Genomic DNA, 13,989 nt, shown 5'->3' with positions numbered 1-13,989 from the left:
TGTGTTTTGGGTTTAGCAGGAAAACAACTCGATGACCACATGCCGGTAATTTATACGAAAACATCAATACTATTAGATACTTCACATACTTAACAACGAACTGTTCCCGTTTTTTTAATGCAAAAGTTACACAGGGTGTAGAATAAAACAGGGTGCTTACAGTCACTGCACTGAGCGAGCTTTGCTTTTTTTTTTTGACAGACGCAATTCAAATTTACACAAACATACACGCACACACAAACATTGGCACTCAACACACGCATACACTACAGAGATACTGCACACACACACATATACATATCTATATGGGAGCACTAGACACGCGCTTAGTTTGTTGATTGTTAATAGGGGCGCGAAAGTGTTGACAGCGTTTTGTGTTGCTTTAACTTTAACGGCGCAATTTTTTGCCATTCGCCATTTTTGATAGTTTAACGTTTGTTCGGTGCGAGAACTATTTAAATTAATTATGCGAAATTAAATTTAACTTTTTACATACATGCTTTGCACTTTTGCTTTTTTCTTTTGTTTTGTTTGGTAAATTTTGTAGTTTTTCTTTTGTTGATCACTTTGTGTTTTGCTTGTTGCATACGATTTTCGTACTGTGTTTGCGGTCTTTACGTCAGATTCAAAACAACATTCCACAGGTGCTTTTGAAAAGCTTAAGAGAGTCGAGAGTCGGCGTGCGTATGTTGACGTTCTCTGAACGGTTCACAATATACTGAGCGACCATAGCGACGAATGCCAATATGAATGCCGACGCTCTTCGCTTCGGTCAGCTGGTCGGTTAGTCGGCCGACTACTCGTCTACTTCGTCCGCCCTCGGGCTCCACAACGCGCGCTACGATTCGACACGCGATGGCGCTTCAAGATAAAATGAATAACAATCATAACAACAACAAAGCTACACAGCCAGTGCACAGAACTCTCTTTCTGCCCTCTGACGTTGCTCTTGTTTGGCACAGCGAGAGTGTCTGATTGTGTGTTTGTCACGCGTGTGTGTGCGTATGTGTGTGTTTGCGAGAGATAATATTTATTGAGCCGTCTGCCATAATTTTCAGCATGTTGTCGTCGGCTAGTTTTACATAGAAAAGTAGCATTTGAGCGTTAAGACACAACAACGAGATAAGGGGCAATTCAAAAGTGATAAGTCAAGCGTATACCCTGGAAATATGTAATTTCAATAATTTAATCATTTCGGTTCCGCCTCTTATCAGATTTCTTATCTTTCATTCTGAAGTACAGGGTATAAAAGCGTCGTATCTTGTTTGCTGATGCAATGCATAATAATCGCTTTCTTTCGCACTCTTCTCTCTTTCTTTCTCTCGCGCGAGCTCTCCATTGAAAAAGCTATCGATATTTGTAATTGCAGATAAGGCCCTTGGATGAGTAATGTTCCAAACGATTAGTATATTTATAGGCAGCAATAAAGGGTATATGGCTATGGCATTTGACTTACCCGATCCAAATGTTTATTGATTGCCTCCCTCCACCCACCAACATATAAGATAAATTATTGTTTGTTATTTTCTATTACATATTAGTTATCATTTTTATTTATATGTATTCCCATTTGACTTAATATACATAAATATATATATTCATATATTTGCTTTCATACAATTAGATTTACGTCTTTAAAGTTGCTTTGCCTGCATTCCATCTATACTTCTTCTTCCTCTTCTTCTACACAATTTTCCTTATAAAAGATGATACAATAGATAAAGCTTAAGAACAGTCGCAAATAAATTTCGTCTAATAAAATTAACTAGAATTTTCATATTAAATGTTATACAAAAGATAATTTCTTTAATCCATTTGGGGCGAGACTTAAAAGAGGGAGAGGGGGAGAGGTTGGCTTGATAAATCCGGAATGAGAACAAATATGTGGACGGATATGCGCAAGTATACAAGTTAGATAGATCTAGGGTGTGAATGAAGTCCAAATAAATATAGTAAAGAGCAAAACTGGGATTTTTGAGTATATAATGAAGTAAATAAATATTTACATCGAACCAACACTAAACTGTCATAATTAGAATGTTCTTCAAAGTTGATGTTGTTGTTGTTGCTGTTGTTAATGTCTCTATATATAAATTCCTAGATGAATGATTTGTAAAACTTTCTAAATTTCGACTTGATTTTAAGTGTATGTTTGTATTCGGTATTTATATTAAAGTTTTTCCCTTGGTTTATACATTTTTCGAAAACAGTAAAATCGACTCCAAAACTTGTTTCTGGTTAGCTAATAAAGTTTGTTGCATTTTTGTAGTGTATCATATTCGTTTTTGTCATATTTGTATCATCATAATAATTTGTTATGTTTTGTATCTGAGCAGATTGACATTTGTTATTGAGTATCTATCGAGTTAGTCTTAGTGTTTAGCTAAAATAAAATTCAATTCGAGCCACAAAAGCCAAAGCAGGTCTAAAAATATTGGAATACCAATTAACATTTCGAGTTAAACATCTCTCGGTAGCCAATTCTTTGTTGTTGGTTTGTTTTTGTTTTGTTGGGTTTTTTTTTTATATGGTTTCTTTTTTGGCTAACAACAACGCAAAAAGCGGCAAGCCGGAAGATTGAGTCAAACATATCATCTACCGCTTCAGACCTACCTGATAAACCTTACATTTGCTTAAAGTGAGTCTATATATATATAGAAATAATCAAGCCTCAAAAGCCTCTGCGGTTATCAGTGCTACTCTATTAAGTATAGCAGCTCTTGAGAATATATTATATAGCTATATAGTCGACCAGAGATAAGTGACAGATGTGTTGTTTTTGGAGCGTTTGTGTAAATCTATTTCTTGATAGCCTCACGCCCCCACCTTCAACATAACTGTCAGATTATCAACATTATAGCCTCAACATAACTTTATGGGTTTCGTACAAAAAAAGACCTCATAGATAGTAAGCTATTCTCAGCTAACTACTTTTGCCTGACTCAATGCTGTCTAGAAGTTATAGCAAAAAGATTCGAATCTAGTTTTATACTATGTGAAAACATTTGTGCTTATCAATTGTACACCAGAAAAAAATAGAACTTTGTCTTGGCAAAAACTCAAAAAAACCCTTGGAGATTAATTGCACTCGAATCAGGTCAGAATTGTGATTAGCATAAGCTTACAAAATTAAATATTGAGCATGACTCAATATTAAATTCGAAAAATTTGACTAATTTATTTTAGAAAAATTTTTGATATAGGATTTTAACTGATCTTTACATTTCGAAAAAAACGAAAAATTTCAGAAAATTTGAATCTGCCAAAGAATTGTGATTAGCATAAGCTTACAAAATGAAATACTGACCATAACTCAATAATAAAATCGAAAAATTTGACTAATTTATTTTAGAAAAAATTCTGATATAGGATTTTAACTGATCTTTACTTTTCGAAAAAAAATGGAATTTCAGAAATTTTTAATCTGCCAAAGAATTGTGATTAGCATAAGCTTAAATTCGAAAAATTTGTCTAATTTTGATATAGGATTTTAACTGATCTTTACTTTTCGAAAACAAAAGAAATTCCAGATGTTAATTTTACCTGCTAACTTTCAATAAGAAGTTAAATCTACGATCATAAATGAGACTGGAATCATGGAAGTTCGAAACTTCAAATTGAATTAAAGTGTAATCTGATTTATAAATACTGCTATGTACTTAATGCAAGTGAAAGTAGAAAATGTGTAATATTATGTGCAGAAATAAAAAGTGTCTTTTTGTTTGCCGCTTTATGTTATGTACATATGTATGTATGTGAGAGTATGTATGTCAATATGGATTAATGTATATCGTGTCTACTATACTTGTTTTGTTTTTTTCGATCTTGTTTTTGGAAAAGGAAGATATCTGTGATATATGTATATCTGTGTCTATATCTAGATACATACATATATATATCGGTTCGCACACATATACACACAGACACATACAAGAATAATGCCTAACAAACGATGCTTATTAATCCTAAATATGCTATACAGATATATATATCTTATATTTTTTATATTTATGTGTTTCTTTTTGTTGTTTTTCTGTTTTTTTTTTATCATAATGTTAATGGATTCATAGTTGTGTGTTTTTGCTGAAAAAATATGTTCGATCTGTTTTCGCTTAAATATTACTTAGCTTTTGTTTTGTTTTTTCTTGTTATTTGTAAAATATACACATACATATACATATACAATATATAGATATATCTTTATGTTCAGTTGTAGATAATAGAAAATGGCATCCGTATGCATTATACTCCATATACTATAACTATAGATATATGGTATTTTTTGTTTTGTTTTGTTTATCATTCTAATTTACAGTTTTCAGATTGAATTTTTTGCTTGTCTTTTTATCAATTTTTTTTTGTTTGGTGTTAACTCATGGGCCTAAGGGGCGGGAAGAAAGAGGGGGGCAAAAGGAGCTGGATAACTTAATGATAAACTAATGGAGAGATCTCGAGACCCTGTCGATATAAATTTTCTTTGTTTAATATTATATATATCAATATATATATGGCAATGATATGGTAAATATTATTATTACTATGATTAGCTCCCGAAAATTAGTATGTATGTATGTGTGAGTGTGTGTGAGTGCAAGGAACATAATTACAAATGATTTAAGAGATCATTTCCAACCAAAGAATTTTAACTAATAATCATAATAATGCTCGATGACAATTTGCAAAATTCAATTAAAAGTCCTCTATCGATGCGAATGCAAATTACTTTCCACCCATTTATAAAGCGCTGTCTGAGATCTGGCGACCCATTCCACATTCGAGGCAACGCTGCTCAGCGTCATGTTCAACACCGACATTCCCTGGCCACGTCCGAAGCGATGCACCAAGGATTTCAGCTGTAAGTGGAGGGAAGGTTATTAAATTGAAATGATGTATTTGTATTGGTATGGAAATCTTTATTTTTAATATACTAAATAGTTCAAAAGTGCGAAAACTGGATGTTAGAACTTTTCTGTGTAAATAAAGAAAACTTTCACTAAACTATTTAATGTTCCAGAACTTAGAACTTTTATGTCTAATCGTAAATATACTTTTTCTCATACAGAAACATTGAAGAAATAATACTAGAATAATATTCTTAAAATTTAAATACAGAAAATAAAATATACCAAAAATATACTTAAAATTTAAATACAGAAACTAAAAATACTAAAATAATAAACTAAACATATAAATCAGAACAAATAAAAAATATTAAAATATACTACAAATTTAAATAAATACTAAAATACTACTAAATTTAAATACTAAACTCTAGCTATGTAGTTTAAGAGTATATCTTTATTTTGATAACAAACACATAAAAAAAAATAACATTTACTTTTTATTACTATTTCAGAGCAAATTTTAGAGCTTTTCTACATAAATGTTAAATGCTGTAAATGCATATCAATAATTGTATTTATATTTAAGAAAAATTATTAAAATAGTGAGCGAAAAATAACAGAAGATGCCTCAAAATTAGTAATAAATGAAATAATATTAAAATTTCACAAGTGTCTTTAAATTATTATTACGATCTATGAGTAAAAGTCATTAGAGCTTTTTTTTCTTAAATAGAATTTGGTAATACTTAATAATAATAATACATAAAAGGAATGTATGTGTACTATATAAGAAAACTTAATATAATATTTAGGAGAACATTATATAGTCAGCTCCTTACCTCATCGTAATCGAACTTTGTGGCGCCATATTGTGTTATGGCCGATATCACTTTGGCAAAGCTAATGGTGCCCGGTCCCAGACGCTTCTCCAGCTCAAACCATTTGGCCTGGAGGAAGCGACAAGCCATCGCACCTCCCGTCGGTGTGCCCGCAATGGCCTTAAGCACCTGGACCACCTCTTCAGTGGGCAGCATGGTAACATGCGAGAGCAAACGATTCTGCAGCCAAGCATCCTTGGTTCTGCCCAAGGCACGCAACAGCTGCATTCGTTCTACAAACGTTTCCGAGGTGCGTTGCAGCGTCACAAAGCGCTCCCAGCAATGCTGCCAATAGATGTACTCGCCGGAGAGAATGGAACCTGTGTAAACCACCTAATTGGAGAAAGGGCATTCTAATAATTTCAATTTATGTATTTTACTCTACTGCTGACTTACCTCTCGCAGATTGGGTGAAATAGCGGAGCCATTGTAGTATAAATATTGATTTAGCATATTCTTTGCCTTCGTAATGCTATCAATATCCTCCCACAGCACCGAAGCCAGCAGCACTTCAGGACGCATGAGTCTGTAAAGAGATTTAGATTATAAGTTTATGTGGAAAGTTTTGTGTTCAATAGAAACTTTCACTTTAGGTTTTATTTTTTAGTTTATCAGCTTTTCTATTCAATCATTTCTTTCACTGTTTATATTATTATAATAATTAGAATCCAGTGCTCTTTATAACCCGGCGGGTCTATTCCGACCCTATAAAGTATATATATTCTTGATCAGCGTCAATAGATGAGACGATCTAGCCATGTCCGTCTGTTCGTCTGTCTGTCTGTCCGTCTGTCCGTATGAACACCTAGATCTCAGAGACTATAAGAGATAGAGATATAATTTTTTTCGGAAAATCGACAAGACTCGATTAATAAGCGTTATTAAGCTAGAGTTGTTAATTGTTGTATATACAATAATAACTATAGTCTTTATAATTCCTTGTTTGGATGAGATAAAAAACGTCGAAGTTATTAAAGAAATACTTTCCTATGCTTTGCCTGACAATCTGATATATAGACTGCAATATCTATCAATACACCAAATATACCATTCGTTATATTTTTGGTATTTTAAAGTATATTATTTTGGTATCTTTTAAGAATAATGCTGCAGTATTTTTCTTTTATTCAAAATGGATAGCGGATATCTCACACTCAACCACACTCGACTGTAGCTTTCATACTTTTTTAGCTTATCAGCTAATCTTTTTAATAATTTCTTTCGCTGTTTACATTATTATAGCCCCTTTTATTTTCTGTTGAACCACAGTTTCATTACACTTATTTATGCCTGGCTAAACACTTAATTTGTATATTCCCACTCACCTGGTTGCCACATCGCCTTCATCGATCCAGCCCACCTTTTCCATTACCGTGGATATTTTCATTTTGATAAACTCGCTGAGCATGAGAAAACATTCAGAGTACTTGAGAATGCGACGCCACTTTTCCAAATGTCGCACCGCCAAAGCCATGGGTCCGTAATGCGTTTCACTTGGCAGATATTGAATCATGTTCATGGTGATTTCACAGGGCAACAGATTCGCATGGCACAGCGTAAATGCATCCGACAGCATGCCCAGACGATCCTGTAAGATTGAGAATTATTTGATAAGTAATATGTTAATGAGAATAAAGGTGATAACTTACCTCACTGGTGAAACGCTTGGGATTGTTGGACAGCTCCTCGATGAGACTCGCCCAGTTGTCATCGTTGTAGACAACGCGATAGTAACCATTCTGTATGGCATTCACCTTGATCCATTTCACATTCTCCGGCACATTGAAAGTCACTGAAATGGTTTCGGAGTGACATTGGTTAGTCGAGCGATCATTGATCTCGTCGTGTTTTGAATTATTATTGAGTTAAGTATTAAGGTCAGCAGAGTTGTTCATTAACAACAACACGCGACATTTCCGGTTTCAGTTCTGAGTGGTTTATGTTAATAAACTTGTCAATATTAATGTAATTGCTTAGTTGCATTATATTCTATTATGTTATGGAGTGTCCAAAAATATTTCTAGTTAATACATAATTTGAAAATTGATTTGAAAATGTATTCAATAAACGAATACATTTTTTGATGATATCTAATAATTTTCGAAATTAATAATTTGGGGTAATAGATGAAAAAAATGTACAATGATATATAGAAAGTTTATAAATCTTTATTCTAAAAGTATCAAGTTTTTAGTTTCCTTCATTTCTATAATGAATAAATTTATCTACAAATACTAAAACTACTTCAATGAGGATTTTTCTTCATTTTTAGACATTTATCTATAAACTACTTCAATAAAGAGACAAGCTTCCATTATTACAACATATTATACACTTCCAGAACCTATGCGATAATGATGAAATTACTTAATAAGCGTTCTCTCAACCAGTTTTTTAATGGAATATTTGCCCTCATCAATCATTTGCGTTAGACTTAGTAGTCATATGTTTTTTTTTCAATATATACTAAATTCTAAAACGCAGTATTACAAGTGCCGTTGTCGACTGTTTGATGACGTGTTCATTAATCACTATAGCAACTGGACAACAGGTTTAATTGTCGTATAATTTCACTAGTAATTACTGATCGCATTTGTTTTAGAGATAAGAATGTTTCTGTTCTCAAACGATCTCATTTTAGTATTAAAACAGGTTGTGCTTTCACTGATCACTAAATTCGTTTGTGTCTGAGATATTTTAGATTATTATTTCATTCATAATGAATGCAGATGTTAATGAGTGATCTTTGATTATATTCGTAGAGAGCCTTATTTATGGGTTGATCGCATTTTTTTACAAAGCGATAAGTTTGTAAATGATCTTGTCACTTGGCAGATGATTTATGTGACGATCTGGATTGAATTAGACGTAATTGTGCTGCTATTTTGGGAGGTTGAGAGTTCACTTGGGTTATCAACTCATTAATGTCGCAATTTAAGAGATTTTAAATGTGTGTCGCTCTCTCTCTCTCTCTCATTTGCTACTCACCATCGATATTCTGCATCCAAAGCGTTTCGCTGACGTTGTTGATGTCCGTCACATAGGTGACAGGGAAGATCCACTTCATACTAGGCGCTGCCTTGTGTTTGCTGGCCTGCGTTGTGGGTGCCACTGTGCTGGGCATCTCAGTGGCATTCACCGTCGTCTTATTGTAGTTGTTGCCATCGTAGGAGTCATCATGAATTGCCAGAAAATCGGCGGGTTTGAATGGTCGCTGGGAAATGGAAATGCTGTTGCCCATTTTAGTAACGGTCAACAAAGGGAAACCAGGTTGATGTGTCCACAGTGTCATCATGTCCTTGATGTTCTTCGAACCGTTCGCTTTCTTAGTGCAAATGGTCCACAGATCTGTAGGCTCGGCGGTCTTGAAGCGATTCAGCTTGAGAAAAGTGCCCAAGCAGCCACGGAAACGATCCTCGCCAATAGCTGTGTGCAGCATGGAGAAGATGGCAGCGGTTTTCTGCACAAAGAACTCCTCGTTGTTGCCATCGTGACTCGTTCCGTTCATAATGCTATCCCAACCTTGGATGGCATCAATATCCAGTGCAGCTGTTGCCATCTTTAGTAGATACATTTCACGCAGTGGCCACGTTTCTTGAAGCGGAGCCAAAGCATGAATTCCAAGGTATTGAATGAGTCCTTCCCACAGCCAAACATCTTTGAGGACTTTGCGTGAGGTGATCCCCCCAAAGAATTGTCGCACCATCGCTTCGGCAATGCGCAGAGCACTGAATTGATATTGCTCCGAGGTAATCGAATGAGGATCCGTTAGAAAGGAAGTCTTCAAAGTGACGAGGCCTAATGATGAGATTAGATTGCGATCCAGCGAAGGCAGGGCCACAAAGTCCACCTTGGTCAGTGGGTAACTGATGTCCAGCCACGTCTGTAGATATTCCAGGACATCTCGTGATGTGTGCAGAATGAAAGAGGAGCGTGGCAACAAATCCCGCGGCGCATAGAAAGTATAAGAAGGTGCTCGCTTGATGGAGGAACCTGTGGACTGTGATAACGATGTGAGATTCGAGGGTTTTCCGTTGCCATTGATGATCACGGGCAGCGCTGTGGTTGTTGTGCTATTGGCACTTTGAAACGGCGTCAGATTCACATTCAGTGAATGCGTCAACGCTGTGATATTTCGCACTGGCGGATTCTTGCTCTTCAGCTGTGTGTAGTTGTTCAGCTGCGATGGCTTCTTGCCACTGCCAGCGGTGGCCGGAGCCACTGTGGTGGGTATATAGGCAGCGGAGGGTTGCAGCGATTCCCGTTGAAAGTCGCTAACAACCCAGGCGATGGCATCAGCGGGCAGTGGCGGTGTCTCAATGAAGTCGTCACGCAGCTGCAAATTGTAATTGGCATTAGTTGATTACGTATTGATTGTGTGTAAATAACATTTGACTTACCAGCCCTGTGCCCATGTAGAAGCCCACATCCTCTGTGGTGTGCACTATAGAGTTGGAAAGACCGATGTGGAAGCGATCACGAAACACAGAGACACGGAAGGGAGCACGCACATGCGGCTCATCGAAGCACGGAAAAGCGCGACGGGCGCCATTTGGTCTGAAGACTGTGGCAGCGAGAAGACTTTAAAGGGAAGGGAATTTATTAAAAGAGTTTAATTAAAAATATGAAAAGATATTGAAAGTAAGAACAATTTATTATAAATGCATAGATTACAAATTAATTTATAATCTAGCCTAAAATTTACTAGCGCTAGTTGGTTTGGCTTTAGCTAAAATCAAAGTTTAGTTGACAAAATTACTAAGGTACTCCTAAAAGATTTTAATGAAAAAGAAAGATACTCATCTACGAAACTATCACTAACTATTAAACTACTATAATGTTATACAACTATTTGCCTTTTATTTTTAAATTATTTAAAAAACATACGGAAATTAAATAGGTCTCATAAGGCATTAACTTAAGTTCGTATGCTCATTTTGTTCAATCCGTCTGTCCGTCTGTCCATGTGTTTCTAGTCTCATTAGTCGCTTATTTTGAAAGCTATCTTCATCAAACTTTATAGACATTTTTCTTTTTACTATTAGCAACATATATGTTGATATGAATCAAATCGCTTTACTTGAACGTGTAGCTATCGTAGAAATGAAGTTCCTCATCTGCTTCTAAACATATACATACATTGTAGATACTTCAATCATTAAGCTAAATTTACTTCATATGGCAATTGCCAGGCCGTTTGTTCATCAGTTTTTAGTCAAATTTTCAAGGCTAGCCTAATAAATCTTTTTTAATTTCTTTCATAAGCAACACCATTGTCGAAACGCTTCGCATACCATTACTATATTTTTTAGCTGCCTTAAAAATCAATAAACTTAACATGGCACACGTCTGCAAAGCACTCATAAAAATCATAAATTTGTAATGAATTCATTTGCGAACTGCTTCTGCTTACCGTTCCCGTCCATTGAAGCTCTCATACTGATCCACATAGAAGCCCTCGGGCTCTGGATTCAATTTGGAATACCAACGCAAATTCAACGTATAATTGGATTTTTTTCTTTAGCTTCTCCTTCACCTCAATGTACAATTGCTGGCGTGGCGGAAACTCCAATACCTTGACAATCTTCAGGGCATATCCCTTGGGACCCGGAGTTACGAGGGCCTAAATCAAATTCGCAATTAGTGAAAAAGACCGTTAATAATTATGGCTCCAAGTCCAAGTTCAAGTCGAAGGACTTCACTCACCTTCTCCGTTACGTTAAGGTCCTGAATGTGCAGCACAATAAAATTGGTCTCCTTCTCAATGAACAGATCGATGGTTACTTGACCTGCCCACAAGAAAAAAAAAGTACAGAAATTACATTAGCAAAACAGTTGAAAGTTTTCTTTCTACTTGTTGTTTGCGTTTGGCATTGCTTCTTACCTTTGACATCGAGTGTGGTGAGATTGGGATGTATCGTTACCATATAGCGCATGGGTCGTGCACTTGTCGGCAGCATCTTGTCCAGCCAGGGGAATGGCTCTCCGTTCGTTGCAATCGGATTGAATGGTTGTGTGTTGTTCTCTTCATCCGTTTCATAGCCAGACGTCGTTTTGCCCGCACAGGAACAGTCTGCAAAAAGGTCATACAAATGCAATGTTCAGCATACAATTTGTTTTCGTTTTGTTCTTCTTGGTTCGGTTTGGTTTGGGTTGAGTCTGCTTTTCATTCGGTTGGGGAATTGTGGTCTAAGCACGTTGATGCTTCATGTTAATCAACTGCGTTTTACACGATTAACAAAGAGAACAAAACTCATAATACGTATTAACAAAATCTCCAGAGAGCGGGAGATACTCTTTTTGTCTTTTTTTGGGGGAGTTTAAATTAAAAGTTAGGCAGAAAGTTAAAAGGAAGATTTCATTGGGGTTTGCTAGCACGTCTAAAAATAATTCATTTACAAAAAGTATTTTGGGAAAGGAAGATAAAAAAGTTTTACAGAGTAACCTTAAATCTAAAGAAGATTTAACAAGTAAGAAAGCTACAGTCGAGTGTACTCGACTGTGAGATACTACTACCCATTTTGAATAAAAGCAATATATTTTTGCGGTATTATTCTCAAAATATACCAAATATACTGCAAAATACTAAAAATATACCAAATGGTATATGTGGTATATCGATATAGTACCGCATTCAAAATATACCATAGACGGCACAATATACCAGATTGTCGGCCAAAGCAACTCAGACCCATAGTAAGTAGGCGTTTTTGCCCATACAAAAGTATTTCTTTAATTACTTCCACAATTTTTTTCTGATCGAAACCAAATTTTCAGGGATCATAACTACTATAGCTATTACTGTATATACAAAAATTCGTAACTCTAGCTTTAAAATTACGCTTGTTATTCGGTTTTTTTGATTTGCAGGGGCGGAAGTGGGCGTGGCAAAAATTTGAAACAAACTTGATCTGCGTGCAAACATAACAAATGCTGTCGAAAAAAAATTATAGCTCTATCTCTTATAGTCTCTGAGATCTAGGTGTTCATACGGACGGACGGACAGACACACAGACGGACAGACGGACAGACAGACAGACGGACATGGCTAGATCGTCTCGGCTGTTGACGCTGATCAAGAATATATATACTTTATAGGGTCGGAGATGCCTCCTTCTACCTGTTACATACATTTCCTGCCGGCACAAAGTTATAATACCCTTCTACCCTATGGGTAGCGGGTATAAAACGAAGATTTAATGAAACATTTATTATAACTGTTGAAATTTAGTAAGTAAAGTAATGGGGTATATACTCAGAAAAGTATATAAAATTAGTATATATTAATTTAAAATATAGTATATTTTAATACTACTTGACGTTTTCAAATAGTAATCGAAATTTAATAAATGAGTTTAGAGTTATACTGAAAAATGTGTATAAAATCAGTATTTACTAAAATTAGTTTATTATTCAAAATACAGTATATTTGTATACTACTTGATGTTTTCAATTTGTAATTTATAATAAAGTTTAACTAGAAAATATATCTAAAATATATTTTCAAGTTTAGATATGCTAAATGTATTTGTATGCCAAATTATATCTCGAGTAATGGAAAATTTCATTGAAAAGATTGCTTTTAATATTTTTAAAATCCTATAACTTTACCCTTAAACAGAATATAACACATCAAAATATAATAATTATATGATAATTCGAGCATATAGTAAATGTTGATTATAAAATCTAAAGCTAATATTTCTCTTCAGAACATCTAAAGAAATAGATAGTTAAGAAGTATTACTATAACACAGTTGAGGATAAGTTTGATAATAAATGAAATAACATATAAATAACTAGTTAACATAGATTAACAAGAAGAAGGAAAGACAGTACACAGCGACATGCTGACAGATTATGGGGTTTGTATTTACTATGGTATTATTATGGAGTTACGAGTCAGTGTTACGAGTATTTACCAGTTAGAAGAAGTGGGTTGGAAAATTTGTTACTCACATTTTTACCAATCAAACAAGCATTTAAGAGAAATTTTCATAAAATATGTATTTTTTGGTTTCGATTTTTTTTTATTTTGTACAAAAAACAAAGAAACAACAAAGTGTATAAAAGAAAAACGTTAAACAAATTATGTATACATATTTATCATATAGTATTTGCATAAGTTTTATATAATATAATATATAGAATACGTATGGTTAGTATTAAGTTGATTAATTATGTTGATTATACAAAATATACCAGATACTTATCGATGGCATCAATATGAATAATTATGAGGGATGGATAGTATATAGAGAGGGGGG

At 34.7% G+C, this 13,989-nt stretch overlaps 1 protein-coding gene across 1 annotated transcript in view; it reads right to left on the bottom strand.

Annotated features, from left to right (window-relative positions):
* Positions 1-13,989, bottom strand: part of LOC133836928 (endoplasmic reticulum aminopeptidase 2) — a 38,864-nt gene that overhangs the window by 5,808 nt on the left and 19,067 nt on the right. The window contains 11 exon segments of the mRNA XM_062267538.1: positions 497-4,853; positions 5,684-6,055; positions 6,119-6,248; positions 7,048-7,310; positions 7,372-7,514; positions 8,711-10,058; positions 10,123-10,303; positions 11,136-11,239; positions 11,241-11,345; positions 11,429-11,511; positions 11,607-11,795. Of these exon segments, the coding sequence (XP_062123522.1) occupies positions 4,701-4,853; positions 5,684-6,055; positions 6,119-6,248; positions 7,048-7,310; positions 7,372-7,514; positions 8,711-10,058; positions 10,123-10,303; positions 11,136-11,239; positions 11,241-11,345; positions 11,429-11,511; positions 11,607-11,795 (3,071 nt within the window). The 3' untranslated portion in view covers positions 497-4,700.

The sequence above is a fragment of the Drosophila sulfurigaster genome, chromosome 2R (assembly GCF_023558435.1).
Source record: "Drosophila sulfurigaster albostrigata strain 15112-1811.04 chromosome 2R, ASM2355843v2, whole genome shotgun sequence".
In the NCBI taxonomy this organism is placed as follows: domain Eukaryota; kingdom Metazoa; phylum Arthropoda; class Insecta; order Diptera; family Drosophilidae; genus Drosophila; species Drosophila sulfurigaster.
The sequence above is the reverse complement of the archived record's forward strand: the minus strand, read 5'-3'. Positions and strand labels throughout refer to the sequence as shown.